General features: G+C 36.7%; 3 protein-coding genes across 9 annotated transcripts; 2 read left to right on the top strand and 1 right to left on the bottom strand.

The window, feature by feature from the left end:
• Window positions 1-1156: 1156 nt before the first annotated feature.
• Window positions 1157-3660, top strand: LOC121741683. Its single transcript, XM_042134565.1, has 4 exons — window positions 1157-1264; window positions 2370-2563; window positions 3163-3311; window positions 3392-3660. The coding sequence occupies exons 1-4, from the start codon at window positions 1213-1215 to the stop codon at window positions 3483-3485; spliced, it is 489 nt and encodes a 162-aa protein (XP_041990499.1). The 5' UTR covers window positions 1157-1212; the 3' UTR covers window positions 3486-3660.
• A 5554-nt stretch (window positions 3661-9214) lies between these two features.
• Window positions 9215-10934, bottom strand: LOC121795579 (high-affinity nitrate transporter 2.1-like). Its single transcript, XM_042194119.1, has one exon. The coding sequence runs from the start codon at window positions 10897-10899 to the stop codon at window positions 9316-9318; it is 1584 nt and encodes a 527-aa protein (XP_042050053.1). The 5' UTR covers window positions 10900-10934; the 3' UTR covers window positions 9215-9315.
• A 6681-nt stretch (window positions 10935-17615) lies between these two features.
• Window positions 17616-20491, top strand: LOC121741690. 7 transcript variants are annotated; one of them, XM_042134608.1, is made up of 6 exons: window positions 17616-18031; window positions 18123-18857; window positions 19068-19122; window positions 19203-19290; window positions 19381-19801; window positions 19871-20491. In XM_042134608.1, exons 5-6 carry the CDS (start codon window positions 19466-19468, stop codon window positions 20384-20386), a joined length of 852 nt encoding a protein of 283 aa, XP_041990542.1. In that variant the 5' UTR covers window positions 17616-18031; window positions 18123-18857; window positions 19068-19122; window positions 19203-19290; window positions 19381-19465; the 3' UTR covers window positions 20387-20491. The 7 variants fall into 7 exon arrangements, with proteins under 7 accessions (XP_041990542.1, XP_041990530.1, XP_041990521.1 ...); XM_042134596.1 differs by having other exon boundaries at window positions 19394-19801; XM_042134581.1 differs by having other exon boundaries at window positions 17617-18031; window positions 19370-19801.
• The last annotated feature ends 6424 nt before the right edge of the window (window positions 20492-26915 follow it).

Genomic DNA, 26915 nt, shown 5'->3' on the forward strand with positions numbered 1-26915 from the left:
TTTCAGTATAATAAATATTATAATTTAATTATCATAATTATAACTAATATTTATATATAATTGTTAATATCATAATAATAATTAATAATTTATTTAATAATTCTAATATAATTACATAATATAAATCATACAATAATAAATAATTATTATTATTTTATAAATGAATAATTAATCAATAAAATCATATTGAAATTTTAACTTATAAAATTAAAAATTATATCTTTAAATATTTTAGTTATAATAATAATTATTATATAAATTATTATAATCATTTATGATTATAATATAATACTCCATGTAACTATACATACAATAATATTATTATATATTATGAAGGATAATTCATATTTAAACTATCCATCGTAATAATAAATATAATAATATAATAATTATTATTTATAACTAATAACTTATTAACAAATATAATAATAAGTATATTTTTAGTTAGTATTTAAATTAAATATAAAATTTTTGATATTTTCCAAATACAGGAAAATAAAGTTATTAGTAATCATATTTCTTGGATTTATTTTTTTGGGAATCATTTTCTTTGCCAACTTTACTTTCCCGTCAACCAATGCATAATTGATAAAATAAAAAAGAAATGGAAAAAAAAGAATTAAAGTATTGTTAATAAAAAAATAGGTTCTATTTTATAAGAAAAAATAGTTTTCAAATTTAGAAAATATATATTTTTGTGAGGACGGACTAAAAAAGGAAAACAATGCATATTTTTCATCTTCGGCTTTCAAGCTAGTTCATCAGGTAAATCGAGTTGCTACTGATAAATTAACATATGTGAACCCAATAAATAGTCATTTTTATAGGAGGTATATCATTAAATTATGATAATTTTAATATATATGTTTAAAGTAAAATATATTTATATTAATTTAAAATTTGTATAAAATAAAAATTAAATATATTTTAAAAATATTTAAAGTATATTTTAGAAATATAATATTTTATACGATTAATATGAATTTTGAATATATTTTTGTATTACTATATTAATACAAATTTACCATATAAAAACAATTACTAGTAGTACTATCATAAATCAGATTATGATTTGATGGACAAATTTGTAAATTGGAGATAGTGCAGGGGCATATTTGAAAAGTGAGAAACAAATATCGGTGGCGACTGGCGAGGTTATACAATGCATACGAACCATTAAATCTGCTGCGAGTATCAAAATCTAAATTGCAAATGGAGCTAACGTCGCTGAATCTAAATCTATCACTTGCTCCCTTCAATTTCAGTAAGCAAGAACCAGGAATTCGCCTTTTACTCTCTCTCATTCTTTAACTAATCACCGTCCTGTAACTTACCAAACAAGATGATGCTTTCATTCATTGCCTGTGTAAAGATTTGATCAGAAAGACTTTGACTTTTGATGGGAAGGCATACTTATGATATATGCATATTACTCCTATATGATTAAGTGAAGCATACGGCCTTGTTTCTTGCTTGTTTTTACTTCGATTGCAATCATCAATTATATTTTGAGTGTTTGTTCGGTGACATTGGCTTGAAGAGATGTGATATTGGTTATTATCCAATTTGAGCACCTCATCATGTTACTTGCATAGAGATGCAGATGCTTCCTATTTCTTTTGTAGACTAGAGTGATCAGGGACTTACTAAACAAAAGATTTGATAGTTGAAATGATAAAGCTTAAATATTTGCAGCATTTTGCTTATTTCATTTGAATGCTGTCATTTGTTTTTCTGGATTTAAGTTTCAAATATAGTTGATTATCAATAACTAGAGTTCAGATATAAAAGTAATTTTAAGTGCTGTTTTCCATGTGAAAACATTGTGATTCAGTTGTCTCTACAGTCTACATTGCCTGATTCCTAATTTCCATAGGCTTTCCTTTTTGGACAAAACAGATGAAATAAACTCACAAAACATATGATGAATTAATTAATCTGTATCTCTTGTGTATACTGGATGTATTTTGTCTCTGTTCATGAGATAAAGACCCTTCAATCAAACTAATCAAATCTCCAAATCACAAAATTGAAGTTAATTGATATGTTAAATGGTGAGAAGGATCTGTATTTCTCCTTCACATGCACTTTAACACATTTTTTATGTTCGAGATAATAATCCTACCCAAGCTGAGTTTGAACTTGTGACACAATCTATGTAGTTTCAAGAGTGCATTTGGTCCTTGTGGCTTAGTTTTACTTGGCTGCCATAGATAGAACATATTCTGCTTCTTATTTGAATGTTTGCAAATTCTTGAAACAAAATGGGATCTGCTGCAGAGTAAGTTGCCATTCCCAATACTGGGAACTCGAACTTAACATATCTTGTATTCAGTACTTTTAGATCTGTTATTCACTTTTTTGTGCAGATTCGATAAGTTCAAAGTCCAGGGTCAGTTTTGGGTCGGTGAATGTTTACAAGGCAAAAACACGAAGAAGAGAAACAGTAAAAGTACTGTCTTCACTGCCAGAAACAGCGGCCTCTGTAGCCGTGGCTGCAACATTTGTTGGTGCAGCTGCTACATTTCTTATTAGGAAAACTAAAAGCTCTGAAGTGACTGAGGTATATATGTGTTCTAACTTGATATAACTGCATCTCTTTATAAGAGAAAATTATGAGCCAAGCATTTCTCATGTAAAATGTTGTAACAAAACTAATGCAATATGTGAAGGGACTGGATTTTGTATGAGCCTTACATTATTTAGAGAATCTACTTCTCACATTGTCTTTTTGATTGAATGAAATGTCATTTTCTTTCTGTAGAAGATATGATTATTTAAGCCATATAGTGATGCTTATTGCCTTAATACTGCTGGAAACCCCTGAAAATTGGCCTCTAACATAGTATAATCATTATAGGCATACATGCTTCAAGGGACGTTTACTTAAGATATAAGAACCTATTTAGAGCATTGCATTTCTAGTTGCTTTTAGTCATTTGCTCATCAAGATAATTCCTTATCCTGATACTAAACCAAATATACAGAGTTATAATGGAGAAAGTGAAGGAACAAACTATGTTGAAGGCTGAAAAGCATCAAAATACATGTTACATTAATCAAAAGCAAGAATTGGTGGCTAAAAAATTAAATTCAGAGATTTGCATACTATTTTCTTTACGTATGTGATGTTCCTTTGACTGTGATTGTTGTGGTAGAAAGGCTCCAACAAGAACATGCGATGACTGTGGAGGTTCAGGTGTGTGCTCTGAATGCAAAGGAGAAGGATTTGTGCTAAAGAGATTGTCTGAGGAAAGTGCAGAAAGAGCAAGATTGACGTCACAAAACGCGGCAACTAGATACACAGCAGGGTTAGTCTGTTCGTTCCTATCGATTTTACTTGTCTTCACCATATGGCAGTAATATGTATTATCTCATTCTCTGTGGACAGGCTTCCGAAGAAGTGGAGCTACTGCACGAAGTGCTCATCTGCTCGATCCTGTGCTACATGCGACGGCCGTGGCAAACTAAGTGAACTACAATAACCAGCCTCATACAGTTGGATTGGCTTCATTTGACTTAGCTTGATTGTAGCAAGGAATGAGGAATCCTGGCTGGTGATTGATCATGTATAGGCGTGCGTATGTTTAAATGTAGCTGATTTTTGCAGTACACACTTCGACTTTGAAGGTTCCTTAGAATAAATCTACATTTGTTTTAGTCTTGGAAGATTCTTATGGATGGAATTGGTACACCGCTCATCCAATATGCTCATTTGATCAGTTTTAATTTGGTGAGAGATTAGTAATCTGAAAAAAAGCCTCTCATTCTCTTTAAATTTTGTTCAAAATATTATTTAAATATGTGATGGTGGCGTTCGGTTGCCATGACTAATATCATGAGACTATCCATCTAGGATTAAGTTGTGGGATTATTTTAGTTGGAGGGGGAGGCTATGACTAATTATCATGAGACTATCCATCTAGGATTAAGTTGAAAGGTTCAATCTTATGAACCAAACATGATACATTTTTAATCATGAGATTTAATCTTGCCGACCGAACACCCCTATAAGTACTAATATTTTGTTTGAAACAATATGTTAGTAATTGAAGAACACCGAATAACATCGTAGTACTTGTTTTAAATTTTTATTCAGTTTTACTTAATGAGTTGGGCACCTATATGCTCTTTTTTTTATTAATTAATCACACAACTAATTTTCCAACTCAATAATGTAAATTCTTAATACTCAGCTGTCCTTAAATATCTTGTCCATTTAGTTTCAACTTAACATGCCACAATCAAAAAGAGTTGACTATGATATTGGAAGTTTTTTATTCGCCTTAATATCTGAGTTCACTTTCAGTGGCGGTGTATTTGCCCTTTAGTTTAGTATATTTATCAACTTGAAATTAATTAATTATAGCAAATATCACAAAGAATTTCGTCAGATTAGCTGTATCTAACACTGAATATTCATCCGTCTAGTAAAATATAGTACTAGTAGTATTTGAATATTCGATATGATTCTTCCAAGTACTAGTATTATTTTTGAAAGATTGAACGTATTAAAGGATCTTTCTATTTTTTATAAATTTAATTTAATTAATAAAACCTAAATATCCAGCAATACATGAAAAGGTCCTAAATCATAGTACTAGTAATTAATATACAGGGAATTTTTTTTTCTTGCTAACTTAATCTCGTGCCCATATGGCCATATAGCCATAGTAAATTATAAATGTATATCTTTTTTACACACGTCCAAAAACATATCAAAAGCTTTAAGCTATATATGAATTTGTAGATTATATAATTGGATCGGATTATTTTTTGATCAAGCTATAATGCAAATTATGCAACTCAATTCGAAATAAAAATAATTAAATTAATGTTATTTTACACACAAACGCAATGACCTCAATAAACATAAGTACTGTATCTGGATCGTCATCCAGTGTTTGCAATGGCGGATCCAGGAAATGATAATCGTGGGGTCGGAACCAGTGACGAAGCCAGGATTTCTACGTTGGGGGGCCCAAATCGCCATTAATAGTTGTAGGGTATTCAAGTCATTTTAACAGATGTGGGATATTTTCTCGTCGGTGCACAATGATTATCATTAAAAGTGACGTCGATATCGGTAGATCACACTAAAATTCAATGTAATGACAAGAAATTGAATCAATGTAAAATGAAATTGCACAATAAGAGTGTGTATAATAATAATAGAAAATAGATAACAAGATAAAGCGCATACTTTTTTGCAGGGGCGGACACTCATAGGAGAAGGGTGGGGCTTAAGCTCTCACCCAAAATTTAATTTTTTTGTTTTTTCTACTTCTAACATCTTTTATATTTTTGAAAAATCATCCATAGCCCTTACAAAATAAGTGTCTCCAATATTTAATAAGAAATACTATTAAATATATAAATACCACTTAGTTAGTACTTTTTAATCTAGTATTATTAAAAAAGTAAATAATGAAATCAATAATCAAAATTAATTATTATGATTATTTAAATCAGGGTACAAATAAATTTATGAATAAGAGCAAAAAACCATCGAATATACCCATTATTGATTAGTACTACAAAGTTGAAAAAAGAAAATAATAGTCGCCGCTTTATAGAGAAAATAAAATATTATTAATGTTAAGGCTGAAACTTATAAAAAGTTTTATATTTTCGTTCAACTTCAATTATTATGAAGATTTGATTTAATGTTGGAACTTTTATTAAAATTATAAGGTAAAAATGAATTGGGCTTTAAAATTAATCTACTGCGTATAATAAGTGATAGCGGCCCAATTAATAGAAAACTAGTACAAGGAACTAAACCCTTCTTCTCTGCCAAGTAGGCGCCGCAGAGCTAAATATTGAGGGCGGGGCAGAGGGCCAGAGGTGCAGAAACTGTGGGGTCGGCGGCCGATTAAGGGCATTTCCCGGCGATTATTCGGAGCGGGCGGTGGGGTCGGCCGACCCCACTCGACCCCACCTAGATCCGCCGGTGAGTGTTTGTACTTAGCTAGGTGTGCACGGTAATATTTATTACTGTAGTTAATATCCATCATCATTCATATTCATATGATTCATACTATCACATAAGAAATACTACAAGGGAATAATAGAAATAATAAGCTTAAAGAAGCTGAACAATATAATTAAGCAATAGCAAATACTATTAGAATCTCATCACATATACATGGCAAAATTAATTACCAGATGAGTTGGCACTTGGATGTATGCTTGATTTGGTAGATTAACCTTAGATATATCTATCCTTTTTACAACTCAATAATGTTAATTGTTAGCTCAGAAAGATTATGTCCCACTTCCAAGAACTTTGGATATTTTACACGCTACCTACCTTAACTTAGTAGTTTCAATTTTACATGTCACTACCAAAAAGAGTTGACTATGACCTTTGGAATTTTTAATTTAGTAAGTTGATCAACTTGGAATTAATTATAGGAGCGGGTTACGTCTAATTGAGCTGTATCACATTGAATATTCACCATGATTCTTCCACGGATTCTTTTTTAAATACTGATTGCAATATATTAAGGAATCACCCTGGCTGTCGTTTTTATTCTTATAGGGACCGTTTACTAATAAAATGAATCGACAAAGGGAAAGAAAATAAAATGATTAATTCTCAAATTTTCAACTTCTTCAGTTCTTCACCACCATAATAATAGTAGCGGTACGGAAATGGTGGGGAAAGGGAATCCAGGTCTAAAATTTAGCGAATGGGGGAATCTAAATTTCAAAAAGTGTAAAAAACAGAATAAAAAACAATAAAACCATACCGCCACTATTGAATATTCCCTTCTCTATCCTGAATTTCACAATCAAACGGGGCCTTACATTTAATTCTGTCACTTTAATTTGTGGCCATTTAAAATATAGGAGTAATAAAACCGTACTAGTACTAACGGGTCGTAGCGCAGTTCACAGCGCAGAGCTGTGGTGACCTTGAGGTCACGGGTTCGAATCCCACCACCAGCTGGGAGACTTTCGGCCTTAATCCGCAAATCCGGTCGAGCAAGATAAGTCGGATTCTGCAAGATAAGTCGGACTCTGCCAAAAGACGGTTCGCTAAATAAGATTTCTCCAAATATGTTACACAAAAAGTGTAGCATATCAAACAAGCAAATTTAGATTTTAGACCGCAATTGGATATTTTTAGTGCCTATTTTTTCAAAGGGAACTATTATCTCATAAGCAGCGTGTTTTGGTCACAATAACTCTTTTTTCCTATAGAGAATCTTACAGAGTCAATAATTGGACCATTTTCTCTAGAATGGCTGCAAAACCATATAATGGATATTTTAGTGCCTATTTATCTATATCTTTCTCTCTCTTTATTGACATTTTTAATTTTGAGATTCATATAACTTACAATACATATGTTGGAATCTTATACTAATATAGTTACGAGAAATTTAGTGTAAAAGCAGAAAAGTAGGAAGATCGAGTGTTGAACATTCATTCAGTTATAATATAAAATGCATTGGATATTCATGAATGCAGAATAATCTAGGGGAGGTTGTATTTGACAGTAATTATATCAATATGTATTTTAATTGGAATGAGAATTTGTTGTATAAACACGAGCCATTGATTGATGCAGTCTCCTTAGGTGTTTCAAGGATCAAATTACGTTTAGGGCGTCACAATTAAATTTGAATCTACGGATGGTAAGTAGTAGTATGAGTTAGGGAAAGTTGATTTTTATCGTCTGATGTTTAAAATTTAGTTAATAGTGATTCACATTGGTTGGCGGAGGTGTTGCCTTGCCCTTTGGAGTAATGAAATCATGTACCATATTATATTAATATATTTACCTTATTCAACGAGTTTTGGTAAACTATTAAAATGCGCATTGAAAGAAAAGGCAAGATTGAAATTAAATTAAATTCCTAAAGTAAGTGAGCAAGGTTGAAAACGTGCCATCACTTCCATGGGAACACCATACCTAATAATGGGTTAATTCGTGATTGAAAGAGGCCATAGATTTGAGCCCTACCATGCCTTCAATTCAAGGTTATTATATGCGAAGATATGGTATTTAGAATTTAAATGTCGCTAAAGTGCGCAATTTCTGTGGTAGAGTTGCATCTATATTAAAAAACCAAATATATTGAGAAAAACATCCCCAATGTCCCATTATAGACTAATCGTACTATTTCTTTATTTGTTGTGTCATTCTACTTAAGTCATTTTTCTGGATAACAAAGATCAAAATATTTTATTATTACTCACACTTTATTCTCTATTCACGTATCTGTTTTATTACATCTGCTATTTCATTCCGCATCCACAACTTACTGAACACTCATTTATTAATCTCCATACCCAAGAGAAATGTCTCAATAATTAACTCTAGTGGAATGAAAAATACCATATTTATATTCAACATTATTCATTTTATTCAAGCGGATTCTAAACTTATGCATATTTGTGTTTGTTTATCTGCATGTTTTTGTTTAACTATAGTAACAAACACATTTTGATTATTAGAGATGACCACTGGTGTGAAACAATCTAAAATTTGCATCGTCATCACCACCCTAAGTTCTTGTTTCGCCCAATAGCAGCAACCACAAGTTGCCACCATCGCCGCCTTATACCCTCTTTACATATTCAAATACAGTTACGTCATCGACGACAAATTGCAAGGGGGAGAAAGTATTAATTGAGTGCATGAGAAATAAGAAAATACTAATCAGTGAATTTGCAAGGCATCTAACACTATTGTTTTGCTACATGAACTGTGATGCAAAATTGAATTAACACGTTCTTTAATTTAAATTTTGCTCTTGCGATATTGAAATGTGAACATTAGTCGCATATATATACTGTACAATTTCTTTTTGGACTTAAATATACTGTAAGTAATCTTTGGTCAACTATACATGTAATGATTAAGATAAGTTGAAGGTGGCCATTATTTTGGTGATCTGAAAACTGCAATAACGAGTTGTAAAATAACAATTGGATTGTAGTGTAGTGTAGTCCCGACCTCTTTGGAAAAACCAAACCAATGGGATGTGGACTGGTGGCACACGTATACCAAACCCTAGAAATTAGGGTTACGAGACCATTCGCCTATATCAATGGTCCCCACGAGTATTTATTTTAAATGAAAAAACGGCTTAATTAGATTTAGGAGGTAAACACACAAGTAGGAATAAAGTAGTAGTACTACAAAATTAATCACATAGACCGCCGTGTATATGAGTACTTATTTACTGAAAAGTGAAAATAGTGCAACTAATTAATATTTGCATAAACAGCGAGGAAAAATCATTTAAGAAACAACACTAGTTGGTACATGCATATATCCCTTGTTCAACTCAAGTCACATCACACATAGTTGGGAGTAGCGCTGGGTGGGGTTGGGGCGGAGGCGATACGGTTGCCGCGCTCAGAGCGGCTGTTCTCGGCGAACTTGAGGCTGTTGTGGTGCATTCCCTTCTGGACCTCTTCCTCTGTATACTCGGAGGTGTAGTAGTGCTCTTCGGAAGCCTTGTTGTTGGGAGGAAGGAACATGCTTCCCCACTGCGGGAAATGCACTAACATGACCGGCAGAGTGCAGCATATTATCATTATCCCCATATACTCCAATCCCTCCTCTGTCGTGTATTTCGAAGTCGAGAAAAACAGCAGCTGTGTCAATCCTGATCCGAAGTTTCCTCCGGCCCCGGCCAGCCCGGAGATGATTCCCAGCGATCTCCGAGACACAAAAGGGATGACTCCGAAGGTGGCTCCACAGGCAGCCTGTGCTCCAATGGAGAAGATGATCATAAAGGCGACAGCCAGAGGAAGAGAATCCGCCCTTCCCAACAGAAGACAGAAGACACCGCCAAGCGTCTGGAGGATCCAAAGCGTCCACAATCTGCCCCTCATTCCAAAATATCTAGCTGAGTAATCAGAAGCAAATCCGCCAAAGGGACGAGCCAGGAGGTTGGCCATCCCGAAAGTGGCAGCGATTATACCGGCCAGGTGGAGCTTCAGATCAAATCTGTCGTAGAAATACTCAGCGATGACGTTGTCGGTGGACAGTTCGACTCCCATGGAGTAGCCGTAGAGGAGGGCGAAGATCCATGTTCGGTAGTTGGTAACAGCATACCACAAGACCTTGCCAAATTGGTCCTTGGCAACATTCCCCTTCTTCTGGAGGGCACTGCGGTTTCCGTCAGGCAAGTCTTGGCCTAATGTCATAACAAGAATCCCCATAATGATATGAAGCCATCCTGGAATGAAAAAGGCGATCCTCCACGCGGTGAAAGGTGTGGACCCCGTCTTCTTGATGATGTCGTACAGCACCGGCATGATCAGCTGAGTGGCGCCGCCTCCCATGTTTCCCCACCCCGCGGCTGTGCCGTTCACCGTCCCTATGATCTTGCTGTTGAACATCGTGCTCATCCAGTACTGGCACGACACGAACGTCGCCAGCGAGAACCCAATCATGAACCGCACCGCTACGTATCCTCCCGCCGAGGACACTAACGACATGCAGAACACGGTCGGGGCTGACAGCATCACTAGGAAGGCGCATCCGTAACGCGGCCCCAGCAGATCGCACACTGCTCCCATCACCAGCCTCGAGAATATACTTCCCGACACTGACGCCACTCCCGCATTCCCGATGTCGCTCTTTGTCAGGTTCAGATTGTCTCGGATGATCGGCACCAGCGGCGCCGCAGCAAACGTAGACACAAAACATGTGAAGAAGGAAATCCACGAGAGATGGAAGGTCCTCATGTGCGGATTCGCAAATGAAAACAGCTTGAATTTCTTTGCCTTGTGCTCCGAGTCCACCGGCAGATCAAACTTCGCCGTTGTGTCCGTCGGTACGATCGGAGACGCCACCGAGAAGGCATGCACAGGCTCCCTTCCTGTAACTCCATGCATCGAGCTCCCAGGAGACCCTTCAATGCCTGCCATGTCCTTCTAATGAAAATGTTTATGTAAATTGATGGTGAAGAAGAGTGAGATGCAATGAGAGTTTATATAGCGTGGAGGCGTTGACAAATGTGATAGCAGCATTAATGAGCCAGCGGGGTTAGCGAATAGCTCATTTTGAATCAATTACAATATTTTGGTGAGATGGAATCCAATTTGCCGCATGCATCTAAGTAGGATTAGTGTTTAGCCTTATCGTATATCCCAAAAGATCAAACAAAATTCAAGGGGGCCCACAACCTCCCAATTCCTCACATACATTTACAACCCTACAATCATCAGAATATATATACAAAGATAATTAATGTAATTTATGGCAAACTTAGAAGCTGTCTCTCCTGTTATTTAATTCTGCTTCTTCCAAATTACTGCATATATGTGTTATTTTTCTTCCACGGTTATCCTTTTGTTTCGAGGTAGCTTCCTATAATTATATTTGAGAGAGACATTTTTTGTTTTCATTCATTATACAGATATTTAAATGATGTAAGGTGTCAGGTTAAGGATCATACCTACTTTGATGAGGAGTATGATCTTCTATATATTATTGTATAAAACAGATCCTATAAATGGTATAAAGCCAAAATTATTATTATTGTAATATCTCAATCATGTTTTAAGAATAATTTCATATATCTCAGTACGTACATTTGCTTATAATATGTACTCCTATAATCAACCAGTTCCACTAAAAATATCATATTGCATATACTACGCCACCTCACAATTCGGTTCCTTTAATTTGAGATTAGTTTTTAACAATTTTATGTTTTCGGGATCTTTTCGTAATTTCCTTTAATAAAATGCCCTAAATTACTCATGTTATTTTTTACATTACTTTAAATTTTCATTAAACTGATATACTATGGTATTTAAATTTATGATTTTTTTTTCTTTTTTATAAAACGACTAAATATATACTCCTTCTATATACATAAACATTATCTTTGATGAATCACATCCTAAATTACAAAAAATAATTGTATTTATATATTCGTACCATACCGCCCTGTATCCACACCCATGTGACATAGCTTATAATAAAACTAGATTCATAATTAAGTTACTAATTTGATTTAAACATACTATTTGACGGTTAAATTTAAATGGAACTATGAATTTTGAGGCCAAAACATTTTATGATAAAAAAATTAACAGACTTTAGTTATAGAATCAAAACGTTTTTAGGACAAATATTAAGGATCAATTATGAATTTTACTCTATGTTATAGTCTCATGTTCCCCACCTGTTGATTCAGCCACCAAATGCAAACACCAAATAATTTATGACTAATGGACAATACCAAAAGTAAAGTAGGACACAAGGATATTGATTAATGAACCGTTTATTCTTGTTTTCACAGCATGGTGGTTCTTTTTCTTTGTTTTCATATTTTTATTTAGGACAAATGGCTAAAATTCATAAAGTTTAGAAGATTATAGTTTATCCCTTAAATTTTAAAAATAGTCAATTACTATATCATAATTTTGCTATTTTTCTTAATTGTCCCATAGCAAAAAAATTTCATCATACAACGTTTCTAAATTTATCAACCTTGTACATATATAAAAATTAAAGAATAATTGACTAAATGTATTAAATGACATTGTTTAGATAGTCGAATATTTTGTTCGGATGATATTTTTGTTTGCCAAAAGCATACATAATTTCACCCAAATCATAGACTATGGGACAATTGATAAAATTGTCAAATTTCATGATTTTTTTTGCCATTTACCCTTTTATACATGATATACATCTGCACAGATTAGTCTCTTCACCCGTCCCGTCTCGGTTTAATTTGAAGGATCATAATTTTCTTTTTATTCAAACAAAATTTCAACAGCTAGCCAACTTGCAAGTCGACGAGGCATTGAGTTGGATCGATATTATTATTCCTTCAACACTGGAAAATGGAAATAATTGGTTGCAAATTTTTATTTTTATTTTTAATACTCCGTATTTGTTAGTATTTCATAATCCACACGCATCAGCGTACACAAAAAACTTACTTCCGAGAATGATTGTGACAATTGCTTTATAAATATCAATTAATACAGCTCCTACCCTTTCAAAAGCATTGGCAGTCTAATAATACACATATATATAAACTAATACATTTGTCATAGTGCGTGTCTTTTTTTTATCTTATACATATATATTCTTCATCATTAAATTTAAGTTCAGAGGAAATCATATGGAGCATATAGTAGTATCAGTTTTTTTTAATAATTATCTCTACATATTTCATTTACTTTTTCTGATAAGTACTTGTTGGCATGATCTCAGAGCTTAGTTGGATGAGGAGATACGTGGGATGTTTATTGATCAAATGGAGACCATTTCAAAGATAAGATGTTAATTTATTATACAATTGATGTTTGGGTTCTTATCACTTTATTATTAATGATCTAAATAAACAATTGACAATCACCAATTTCTGTATTGGAAGGTACACAAAGTTACTATGAATAAGCATTGAAGTTTTGTTTCTTAATTAGAACTATTATTTGTTAAACATATTATATATATATATATATAGTAAACAGGGGTTTTGATCTATGCAAAATCATTCTTAATACAAAAATGCAGAACCAAGCATACAAAAGTCATTATTAGGTCATTGTAAGCTTATTTTTATGTCATTATAGTAAGGATGACATGAAATGATCTTAACATGACCTCAAACCTAAAGTTTATAATATGACCTAAAACTGCTTTACAATGACCCTCCGTGTTTTTGTTTAATTATTGACCATTGGATTGTCAAATCTCATGGTCAGGATTTGGTCTGGATTTTGTATTGAGATCAAGTTTTGTATTGATCATTTTCCTAGTAAACAGAGTAGTCTTAATTATATATGTGTGTGTGTATCATATTGCTTAATTGATGTTTTTGTTTGTGCTTTATAATATTTTGAGCTAGTTGGTAATCATGTGCACATATATATATGGCGGATAGGAAATTGTTTATATATAGATAGATATAATTAATGGATGAGTATATATATGGGCACTTAAATGTAAAAAGTATGCAACAACAACCAAAACAATAATGAGTAAAGCAGAAGTATAAGTTTCATTCCAAATTATTTCTTTGTCTATTCTTTTCAAAAATCCAAAAGACAGTTGAACCATAAAGAGAAAATCGAGTTTATAGGGTAGTTTGCGTTTAAAATAACGTAAATGTACTCATTTTGTTATCTATTCCATATATGGGAAAAACACCACCCTCATTTGCGTGTTTATAAGTGAAGATGCCAACCACATTGGCGTTTTTCAATTTCGAACCGTATGTCGTCGTATTGTATTGAAATACAGTAGTTGTTAAAACACGCCAAGCAGGTTGGCGTGTTTTGAATAAAAACGCCTTCACCACTGGCGTGTTTCAATTCTTCATATCAATTCTCCACCGACGCGGTTCAAGTTAAACACGCATTCCGTGATGGCGTTTTTCATTAGACACGCCAACGGAACTGGCGTGTTTCATTAGACACGCCAACGCTATTGGCGTGTTTATTCAGAAGCTGTATATCAGTATTCATCCCTCAAACGCGAAACACACAGCACACACATCAAATTATCGTCGCCCTTTTCATCTTCTCCTCCCCAAATCGCGATTCTCTCAACCTCTCCTCCCCGAAATTGGTGATTTGGCCCTCCCTCCATCAATCGATGCTATTCTTCCCCATATTTGATAAATTTCCCGGTTAGTATGCTTATTTTTTACAATATTAGAATAATTGAATATCGTTGTTATTTAGGTTTATTTAGTTTGTAAATTGATGTTGTATTGTTTGGGTTTAAGTAAATTTGTGTATTGTTGAGATAGTTGAGATATTGGTGTTTAGCTAGAGTATAAATTTGATTATAAACCTAAACCCTAGGGTTGTTGTAGCTTAAAAATTGGGCAAATTGATTTGGTTTATGTGGGTTTTGGTTTATTTGGGTTTTATTTGGGTTCAATATTTGGTTTATTGAAATTGTTAGGTTGATGTATATTGTTTAGTTTGAATTGTTAATTTTGTGTAGGTGAATTGTGTTATGATTTTGTGCAATGTTGTGTATGTGAATTTGTGTATTGTGAATTATTTGATATTGGTGTTCCATTTTATGATATTGGATTAAATTGTATCTAATTATTGAAATTGTTTAGGTTTGTTTATTGTTTAATTAGAATTGTGAATGTTGTGTAGGTAAATTATGGCATCATCTTCAACTTCTCGTCGTTGGCTCTTATGTGGTCCTGCGGATCCTTCTGTATTATATTTTCAGAGACAACACGTCTCTAATAATATATGGGCAGGAGTTCCATCAGAAGATGTACGCTGCCGAAGATTTGAAGGAATCATTTGGGATGTTCCCATACATCCCCGTGTTTTGGCAGTAGTGGACCAGATGGGGTTCGGCGGTATATTGAGCTGTGATCAACCAAAGGACATTGACCACCATCTTATCACCGCATTGATTGAACGTTGGAGGCCAGAGACTCACACGTTTCACTTTCCAGTCGGTGAAGCGACTGTGACATTGGAAGACGTGGAGGTCTTATGGGGCCTCAAAGTTGACGGAGAGGCTGTGACGGGTTAGTCCCCTCGAAGGATGTGGGATATTTGAAGGACGTGTGTTTAGATTTTCTAGGATTTATACCAGACGCAATGGAGTTGAAAGAAATGGTTTAGAAGCAGGCAAGCTTATCAAAACAATTGAGGATTGAGCTGAATGATGAGCACGATGACTACATATATGTTCAGCGGGCTCGTATCTATTGTCTGCTATTACTTGGTGGTCTGATGATCCCGAACGCCACCGGAAATAAAATTCCGTTCTTCTACGTGCAATTTTTCATGGATATAGAACGGTGTTCTACCTATAGCTGGGGTGGTGCGACGCTTGCATGCTTGTACCACAATTTATGTGAAGCTGCCGTTGGTAGGAGGACCGATGTCGGGGGAGCTTTAACTTTGTTACAGCTGTGGGCTTGGGAGAGAATCCCAAATATTAGACCGAGGATGCTAAATCCCGAGCATATAGACTACGTACCTGTCACGACCGCACTAGCTAAGTATAGCATAGTCGGGGAACCGTGACTAGGGGTGGGGGTATAAGAAGTGGGGAAGAAATAAGGGAAAATAAAATCAAACTTTGGTTGCGAGACATGACTAATCTAGTGCTGATACATAGAAGAAAAATACTCGAGTAATTGTTTGTAAAAATTTCAAAATATCAGAGTTTTGAACAAAATAGACTTGAGTCTTTTCAGATGCACAACGGAAGCAAATGAACGCGGTTCCATGTATGAAGACATGAACCTCCGAGAGTCAAAATCTGACTGAATTAAATGCCTTGTCTCAATAGCACTTCCTCCACCACTTCGCTGCTCAACCTGCACATTTAGAAATATATGTAGGGCTGAGTACAAAAAATACTCAGTGAACACATTGCCGAAAATTACACATATACATTTGAAAATATTGTCATCCATCATCACAGTAACACTCGGGGTGTTGTTGAAAAGACTCGAGCTTACTAAAAATATCACATTGGGTTGCAACCCCTTTTTCCGGTACTTAGCCATATCTGATCACATTGTGCCGTCGAGATGGTGTTCTCGCACGGTCACCTTCTCTGCCCATCATGTCAGAGGTATTCTTGTACCGGAAAGGTGGCCACCTTCCACGGTCACCTGCTCTGCCGTTCACGGTTAGAGGTAGCTTGTGTACACTAGTCCGAGCGGGGACACCACCCTCACTGGGACCCGAATTCGACTTATATCATCATTCATAATTCACTTGGCCTTAGCCAAACAGATAGGCATCATATAAAAACATTTATGGCAAGACAACATCTTTAAAAAAAATCACGAACATGTGTTCGTGTTCTCATAAAATATGATTTGTATTTTTAGTATAAGAAAGCTCACCTCGTTCGTTTAGTTTCTTTAACTTGAATTTTCCTGACTCCACCCTTAACTCACGGAGATAGCCTTTTGAAAACAAACAACGTACTAATAAGACTCGAGAAATTCACATACTTATAGGAATGCATGCCTCTACTTTATTTCTTTTATCATTTGTTCACCGTTAGAAAATTTTAGAAACCTGCATATTAATTAAATTGGGAAATTTAATTAATAGCACTTCTTTATTAAACTTAATTATTTCTGTGACTTGAGAAGGTCGTCTCCCTCTTTCTTTCCATTTCCTTAGCGGCCGCCCGAGGCGTCGATTGCGACGCCGGTCGGTCGCTTATGCCCAAAATTTCTCCGTTGGCTCCTCGTATTTTCAACCACGATGTCGAATTAAAATCCCAAAATTATATAAGGGCTTAACCGAATTATCGCAAGTATTCCCCTTTGTTAAGAAAAATTTATATATTCCGGACTTGGGATAAACTATTCATACTTCAAAATTATTTCGGGATTTAATTAAATAATTCGTCACGATTAATTATCGGCCCAAAGATTTATTAAAAAGGCCCAAGACTTAATTATTTTCCCACCCTATATTTCCAACTTAAAATTTTAAAGCCCAAAACAATTATTAACTCATCCTTATCTCTCCATTTTATTTAGTAATGCCTAACTAAAAAGAATGGCTCAAATCAAATAAATCATCCTATTTGCTTTATAAGGCCCGATTTTTTTAAAACAAACAAAGGCCCAATTATTAAAAGAAACAAAAGAGGCCAACTTATACTCCCACCTTCTCATTCGTCCCTCACTCTCTCTCTCTCTCTCCCTATCTCTATTCACTCTTCTTCCCCCAAATTGCACAAAATAGGGAAAACTCATTCTCTAATTTAGAGTTTCAGCTTCCTTCCCTCCATCATCTTCTCCTTTCCTCTCTCTCCCCTTTCTCGGTTCTCCCTCTTCCTCTCTTTCTCCTCTCCCTTTTTCCTCTCTTTCTCTCTTCTCTTTCTCGGCTATGCTCACACCGGCGCTACCGCTACCGCCACCGCCACCGCCACCGCTGTTGTACGCGCGGCGGCTCGACGTCGCAGCCCTCCACCTCCCTCTCTCGATTTCCACCGCCATCACATCATCGCTGCTCCACCGCCTCAGCCCCCCTTCTCTCTCCCGAATCTGCCGCCTCCTCGCCGGACTCCCGAAAGGTAAGGGTTGATTTATTGTTCTTCCCTTTTATTTCAATTTCTAAAAGTTTATAATCTTAGATCTAAGAGTTTTGGAAATTAATTTGTGAAGGTTGTGAAATTAGTGACGTATCGGGGTGGGGGCTGTCCTTGGTTGTCTCCGGGCTGCTGAGAATCTGTCTCCGGCAGATTTATATTTTAGTCTAAGATAAGTACCTAAGTTCTTTGCTAGAAATTGCTTTCTATGTTCTTTGCTATAGTTGTTAAGTTTGTATTTGGCAGAGGCTAAATCTTGCCTATATGCATATGTTGAAAGAAGAAAAAAAATATTTTGTTGTTACTTACCTTCATATGTGATGAATAAACTTTGCTGAAATTTCCACTACGATGTGAACGTCCTCTTCCTTTGCCTTCCTGCTTTGTTGGAAGTATTTTGGGAAGAGGGTATTGTTTGGTAGGGTAGTGAAAGTGATGAACAATATGTTCTTGTTGGTATGTATATGTGAGTAGCAAGTGGTCTGACATGATCCTCCAAATATTCTCTTGTCGGAGAATTGATGATTGTTCTGACATTTCATTTAATGCCGTATCAATTGCTGCTGAAAATTTGATCCTCGGGATCGGATCTGCCTACCCCTTTCTTTTATATTTTATTTGTTTTATTAAATTTTATTATTTGTATATTTATTTACTTATTTGTTTAACTTGGTGTAGGAAAACCCCGTTTAAGCTCGTGGCTTTGGTGTAGGAAAACAAATAACATCCATAGTCTTCCCTGATGATGTACCGGACTTTGTTGGAGTACGAGCACGACCGTTGAACGGGCTGCGTGAACTTTTCCCCAATTGTAAGGATTTGATAAATTTGTATAATAGTAATTTAGCGGACTTCGGAGAAATGTCGGACATTATAAATTTTTATTTGGTGTTACTTTTTTTTTACTTGAAATATTCGTTCGAGAACGAAGCAAAGATTATTTATAATTCCAAGATCAATTATTATACATGAAAATGGCAGATTTCGAATACTACAACGATCACTTATTATTTATCTTTAGGCTAATAATAATAAGGTACGAAAGTTCGGATTGTTACAGTACCATATGCAATCGCGTAAGTTGTTCACTAATTCATTTTCTACGCTTAATTTTCATCAATTTCCGTGTTATTCGCTCACAATTTAAATTTTTTAGATGGAATGGTCCGGCGTCATATGTAAAAGCACCCGAGCATTGTATTGAAAATTTCCGAGATCAGTTCTCCGTAATGCACGCCAACCAGGTAAATTATATAACTTAAATTGTTTTTTATTTGTTGTTGATGATTGAATTTATTTTGAATAAATTTGTTTCACACGTAGTTTATTTGGAGGTCTTATGTCCAGCGAACCTTGCCGGACTGTTGTGTTGCCGGTCGTCCTATATGGACGTCGATAACAACTCTTATTTGTTGGAATATGGTTGAGCCACACATGCCACAACGAGTGTTGCGACAATTTGGGATTATCCAACCGTATGTCCAGCTCCTCCACCGGTTCCACGGTTCTGATTTTACAAAACAGGATCGTCGTGGAAAATCTGGCCGGAATTGGGTTGATTACCACGCCCATCATATCCAGGAGTGGGACAATAGGCATGACTTGGTGTGGACTGATGTGGAGTACACTATGGAGCCTGTTGCAACCGATGAATATATGAATTGGTTTCGCCAAATAACTGTGGTGTATTTAACCAAACCTGGAGTGCATGCTGAAGAGGGCTTCCACGAAACGGCATCTTCTCATAACTTCGCGGTAAATTGCAAAAACTATGTAATTATTTAAATTCATATTATGATATGTAATTAACTTTGAAAATTGTAGATGGAGACGTTTCACAACATACGCCACTTTCTAAGTGGCCAAGATATGACCGAACATCCGGCTTTGGAAACCATTTCGAGGATGGTTGAAGATGGACTGCAGATATCCGGGGAGGCTGAGCTGATGGACTACTGTCCTTCCCAGCGCTCTGCAATGGACATGGACGTACCCGTGAGGCAAAAGGGAAAACGACGAACCAAGAAGAAAACTGCATGCGACGAGTCGTCATCTCAGTTCGTAAATGCCTCCGATGACGATTTTGTGGATCCACCTCCACCTAGATCTGCTGTTCGAGGCCTTCATTCTGTCAGCCACACTGGTGGTACAGGAGAAGATATTGGCCTCAGTGATGTCCACGCTTCTCCACCGCGGTCGTCTGTGCGAGATGATTTTTTTGGGGTGGATATAGAGAACGCTGTTGTTGAAGATACTCCACCCTCTAGGATCCCTAGATCTACATCCAGAATCGGGAAGGGCATACGGGGCCTGTTTATGCGGAAACGCCGAGACGATTAAACTAAACCCCAACTATTTGTATTTGTTGATGCAATTGATATCGTGTTTGTTCTTTGAGTTGCACTCTTTATATTGATAATTTTATACATCCTCTTTTTATGCTTATTTATATTTTTGATGTGGGAATGATTGCAAGAATAAGCGGGGTAATTAGTACGATAATTGGCTGGAAAAACAGAAGCCTGCAATTTCATTCAACCAGTCTGAACAAAAACGCCAACCACGTTGGCGTGTTACAGTTTGCTCATTTCGTCCATTTTTTTCCACGAAGGAGTGCACCTTCTGGACTGACTCGCCAACACGGTTGGCGTTTTTCTAAAACACGCCAACCACGTTGGCGTGTTACAGTTTGCTCATTTCGGCCATTTTTTTCCACGAAGGAGTGCACCTTCTGGACTGACTCGCTAACGCGTTTGGCGTTTTTAGTATTTACTAAAAACGCCAACTAGATTGGCATTTTTCTAAAACACGCCAACCACGTCGGCGTGTTACAGTTTGCTCATTTCGTCCATTTTTTTCCACGAAGGAGTGCACCTTCTGGACTGACTCGCCAACTAGATTGGCATTTTTCTAAAACACGCCAACCACGTCGCCGTGTTACAGTTTGCTCATTTCGGTCATTTTTTCCATGAAGGAGTGCACCTTCTGGACTGACTCGCCAACGCGGTTGGCGTTTTTCTAAAACACGCCAACCACGTCGGCGTGTTATTGAATAAAACGCCAATGTGGTATGCGTGTTTTAAAAAAACGCGATGAGTCACGCAAACAATGTTGGCGTTTTATACTTTAGGGTGAAAAAACAAAATGAACAAGTTGGAGTCCAGTGAATTGCCAAAATAGTACTCAATACATAAGTCCAAATATTAATCAATACATAAGTCCAAATATTACTCAATACATAGGTTCAAATATCACACAATGCATAAGTCCAAACAATCAAGAAGTCGGGCAGTTGCGCCTGTCATGACCTGGTTGACGGCAATGTTTACAACGGCGTCGGGCTCGTGGCTGGTCAGCTTCACGGACATCCATCTGATTAGGAATCCTAGTTGTACGGTATCGACCGCGACTTCGAGGCATTAACTGAGTTCGTGAACACTGCAAAGTCCATTCAGGCACGTCCCAATAATCTTGGTGTCTGAGTGGATTGAACACCGTAGAATATTGGTGTACCCAAACACTTGTGTGGTATACGGGGTTAACAAGTGACAACATGTTGTCGTTTCTAAACCGCGCAACTGTCGCTGCATGTGAACATGGAAGTCTCCACATCTGCCACTTTTGGCATTTGCAGTTCGAGTCCAAGTACTTTACCTTCCACTTATTACCACCCTTTCCACCAATTCCTCATTTTGTTCGAACCACATAAAGCCCTGCAATTGTGTTTGGTGCTCTCACATTATGTAATTGCCCTTTTACATCGTTTTTGCATACCTTTTCATGCACCCACGGGGTAAGTGGCGTGGCACACTGTGTTGATGCAATTGACCGGTCATTGAACCATTCTATTGTCCTCCAAAATATCATATCAATGCAAGCTTTAATTGGGAGTTGTCTTTCACCTCTGAACACATTGTTGTAAGATTCCACCATATTAATGGTCACCTCACCCCATCTTTTGTGTTTGTCATACGCCAAATTCCATTTTTCTAACTCCACGGCATCAAGGTACTGCAAAGCCTCGTTGTTGACGTCTCGAAGTAAACGACGTCTGTTCTTAAACTTGCACTTTTTGGTAGCAGTACTCATTTTCCAAACAAGTCTTTTGACCATGATACCTTTGTGATTCTGCAGCACATTCTTTCTAACATGTACCAAGCAAAATCTGTGATGACCGACATTGGGTTCTTCTTTCCATATGAGAGAATTCATTGCATCTATGATTCCCAATATGCCTATCAGATATTACACATATTTCATGCTTGTCTACATGAAGTCTAATACGTTCCATAAACCAATTCCAACTTTCTATGGTTTCCTCATCAACAATGGCATATGCAATAGGTAAACATTTCTTATTAGCATATAATCCAACATCAATAAGAATTTTACCTCGACATCGTCCACGTAGATGAGTTCCATCAACCGTTAAAACTGGTTTGCATAGTTGAAAAGCCTCCACAGCTGGACCAAAAGCCCAAAATACGTACTTGAAAACCTTGTTCATACCGTTGCTTAATCTGTCATCATGCAACCATTCGACAATTGTGCCAGGATTTTGTCTTTGCAACTCATTCAAATAAGCTGGTAAAACTTTGAAATTCGACTCCCACGAACCATACACAAGCTCAATAGCTGTCCTCCGAGCATACCATGCTTTCTTGTAACTAACTTTCACATGAAATCTATTTTCAATATCCGCCACAATTGCTTTTACCTTGTAGCAAGGATCGTTTTCTATCTATTGTCGAACACTCAACGCTATCATACCCGACGAAAGATTAGCGTGCCCATTATAATTACGATCCCCCATGCAAGTATGAGCAGTGCTAAACACTCTAATTTGCCAGTGTTCATCATGCTTCCTCAATGTTGCTCGGCACTCCCACAAACATTTCGGTAATGAGGTATCCTTCGGATTTCCTTGTGGCCACTTACAAACTGCATGCCATCTCTTTCCTTTACTTTCAGCAACTGTATATTGTAGGATTTTTTTCCAAATGCCAAAAAGTCACAGCTGACTTCAATTCCAACTTCGTTCTAAATTTAGTATGCAAACCGACATTGCTCGGATCTTTTTCACTCCAATAATGCACATTGGAATCAGCAGACTAAAAGTTTTTTGGATCAAAACTATCATATGGACCTGGTAAGGTGCGAAAATAGTTCATACCAGGCTGTGGGAACCGTGGAACTACTCTTCCTCGTACTGCTCTTCCTCCAACTGTTGTTTCTCCAACCACTGTTTCTTCAACTGCTGTTTCTCCAACTTGAATGGATGGTCTTGAAGCAACAAATTGTTCATCATCCGACGAATCACCATCTGAGTCTGTACTATCCGGGTCGACATCTTCAGAATCATAAGGTGATTGTGGATCAAGAAAGTCGGCTTTATCAGGACCTATTATGTCCTCAACCACATCACAATTGTCATTGTCCCCTAAATGCACGCCTCCAAAATCAAAATCTTGTGTTGCAGCAAAACATGGTTCTTGGCCTCTCGTAGACGTACCAACATCATAACTTATGAGATGATGAATATTTTGTTGAGTAATTGCCGAATGCTCAACATATAATTCAATCTGACCTCCCTTAGCCATACTCTCACTAAACATTAGTGGCATGCATACTTCTTCTAGTAGCATACCTATAAACGTAACTGAAGATCCATAGAATATATGACGTCTCCATACTATTTGAACTTTGTTTTCAAATATGCTTATCCTCATCCTTTCACAAATTGTTTCCACAAGCTTATCATAGGATATACTTTCATCCAACATAATGAATCCTTTTTGCAAAAGGAGGATCATATGAAATAACTGGTCCGGGAATTATCTTTCCACCCCAATATAAATTGACACACCACGTCATACTATCTGCAATAATGTAAAACACAAATAAATATGTTTTATTTTCACATTCATCAGAATATTTCTATTAATTACACTACAACATATAATACCGTAACAATCATCAAATAATTATATAAATTACACTACAATATATACTATCATAACAATCCATCAAATATTGGTAAACTAATGTTTGGAAGAACGAGTCAAAAATTAGACATACTAACCGAATAGGAAGACTAATGTTTAGAAGAATGAGCCAAAATCGAAATCTCCAAGCTCAAATCTACCATCGGGTCGACCCGAGCAAAGGTTTCCTTAAAGAGTTTTCGCCTTGGGGAGGGTTTTTCGCATTTGGGGGAGGGAAAGTGATTAGGGTTCGCGCTTATGGGAGAGTTCCCACTGATATCTGGTTCAAGCCAAACACGCCTACCCCGTCGGCGTGTTTGTGGATGGAGACGTCAACTCCATTGGCGTGTCTCTTGGAAAAATGCCAGTGTGGAAGGCGGGTTTAACTTGAACCACGTCAGTATTGAATATCTCTCTATATTGAAACACGCCAGTGGTGAAGGCGTTTTTATTCAAAACACGCCAACCTGCTTGGCGTGTTTGAACAACTACTGTATTTCAATACAATACGACGACATACGGTTCGAGATTGAAAAACGCTGGCGTCTTCACTTATAAACACGCCAATGAGGGTGCCGTTTTTCCCATATATGGAATAGATAACAAAATGGGTACATTTATGTTATTTTAAACGCAATTGAATAATAGAAGGATAATAAGATAATTTGATATTTCTTGAATGATCCAAATGAATAACAATGTCCACTATTTATAATAGTGCATACCCTAACTTAAGGAACAAGAAAATAATCCTAATAAATATGAAAAGATATGGTAAATCAATAACTAACTAAATAATATAGATATGGGGATAATCCTAGGAATACGCTCGTATCAACTCCCCTCACGGTTAAAATTCACCTTGTCCTCAAGGTGGAAACCACGAAGCATGGCGAGCGTCCATGATCCTCTCGTCAAGCAGCTTAGCAAGAACATCGTGCTCCACCGACTTCACAAAATGGGCTAGAATTGCATTGGTGTAGGCAGCCATAGCCATAACAATCCCAATCGATGTGCTATGTTGATTCATTCCACCATTGGACTCAACATATAAATATTCATTTGACTCAGGCAAGTCCCCTATGCACCCTCTCCATTCACTGTTTTTCCATATAGTTGAAATATAACCAAGTGGAGAATTATCAAAGTCCATGACGCATAGGATCTTCGGTCCATCATCTCTTTCGCCATCCAACAATGCCTCTTCCTCCTCAATTTGAACTCGATTAAGTAATCGATCAATTTGGAGCTTGTCAAGGCGTCCATGAATGCCCAAACACGGCGTGTTGTTTTGCGGAGGAATCAATCGTGCATCGGCGCCGAGCGATGTTGATCGATGATTCATACTTGCGACAACCCTGACATGAGATGAATCACTCAATAATTTCAGCGATGCGTTGTCCACAATGGAACTACCCAAACCAATCTGGACTTGGAGAATCTTGATTCGAGAAGCATTCAATTGTCGCGAGCACTGAATCTCGATGCAACCTTGAACCGATTTCTCTTTGCGTGCGGAATCCGGACTGGACTTCTCTATCTTCTCAACCTTTTCAACTCCACCAAAACCAAAAGAAGAATCGAGAATCTTCTTGGTAGAATCAACAAAGCCTTCCTCAACTCGATCACAATTAGGAATCAACGGCGACGGTGGCTGCGGCTGGTAGGTTTTTGGAGGAGGGCTGCTGTTAGCAGCGGCTGCTGGGAGGAAAGTTGTGGCAGCTGGTGGTAGTCGTGTGACGGCGGAGGCTGAGTGTGGAAGTAGTGCTGCGGTGCCGGCGGCGGTCTGTAGACGAGCTGCTCCTTCTACCATGGATCGGTGTAGGTATGGGACGTCGGCTGCCTGTATGGGTCAGTGTTGTGGAAGTAGGGTTGTGGCTGGTTGTAAAAGTAGGGTTCAGCCGTTGTTTGCCACAGTGCCGGATATTGCAGCGGCGCAGTGGGCAGGTGCACCCATGGTGGGTCCCAACAAGAATTTGGGTTTGCCTGCGGCAACGTGTAGGGCAGCGGTGGTTGCGGGTAGGGATGGAATGGCTGCACAGGCTGAGGGAGGTCGTATTGATGATGGGTGTGTTGCTGTTCATCAAGCTTGTCCAATCTCTTGTTTAGTCTGTTGCAGAAAGCCATTAGCTGGTCACATAGTGAAGACAAAATGATTTCCTCATTGAGATTCATGGATGAAGATGATTGAAGATGGAGGATGAGCACGAAATGAAAGCACCAATTGTTAAGAGATGATTTCTCTTAACAAGATTCCGGCGTCGCGATTGCAATCGTCGGAGGGATAAAAGGTAGTCGCGGGAGCTTTGCCCGTCGATCAAACCAAGAACAATATGGAATTGAAATAAAAGCTTGAAATTAAAATAGAAGGATAATAAGATAATTTGATATTTCTTGAATGATCCAAATGAATAACAATGTCCACTATTTATAATAGTGGATACCCTAACTTAAGGAACAAGAAAATAATCCTAATAAATATGAAAAGATATAATAAATTAATAACTAACTAAATAATATAGATATGGAGATAATCCTGGGAATATGCTCGTATCACTGACCAACTTGAAAAACTATCAATTATTTGCAATGGTTGAGTTGGCATTTTTACAAATTCACTGTGCAAATTTGCTCTTAAAGTATACTCAACTGTGCAATATTAATCCTAATATTGGTATTGGTAAGAAAATATAGAGCCAATAACCAAAAGTTAGTTTTTTTTTTCGTTGGTTCCTATTATTCTGTTTTTGTATTATTAGGATCACCAAAATAAGTGAAATTATATTCAATTTCTGTAATTTTATAATTTCATAAAAAAATCTAAATATGAAAATTATTAACATTTTTTAAAATTAATGTTTGGAGATTATTAGTTTACTAGACTA

This window comes from Salvia splendens, chromosome 1, assembly GCF_004379255.2.
Source record: "Salvia splendens isolate huo1 chromosome 1, SspV2, whole genome shotgun sequence".
NCBI lineage: Eukaryota > Viridiplantae > Streptophyta > Magnoliopsida > Lamiales > Lamiaceae > Salvia > Salvia splendens.

Bases quoted from the DNA above. Each gene is read 5' to 3' on its own strand.
- LOC121741683 (XM_042134565.1), top strand. From the start codon at position 1,213: ATGGAGCTAACGTCGCTGAATCTAAATCTATCACTTGCTCCCTTCAAT. The intron at 2,564-3,162 runs GTATATATGTGT...TGTGGTAGAAAG, and splicing joins AAAGCTCTGAAGTGACTGAG to GCTCCAACAAGAACATGCGA. The intron at 3,312-3,391 runs GTTAGTCTGTTC...CTCTGTGGACAG, and splicing joins GCAACTAGATACACAGCAGG to GCTTCCGAAGAAGTGGAGCT.
- LOC121795579 (XM_042194119.1), bottom strand. From the start codon at position 10,899: ATGGCAGGCATTGAAGGGTCTCCTGGGAGCTCGATGCATGGAGTTACA.
- LOC121741690 (XM_042134587.1), top strand. The intron at 19,802-19,870 runs GTAAATTGCAAA...TGAAAATTGTAG, and splicing joins CATCTTCTCATAACTTCGCG to ATGGAGACGTTTCACAACAT.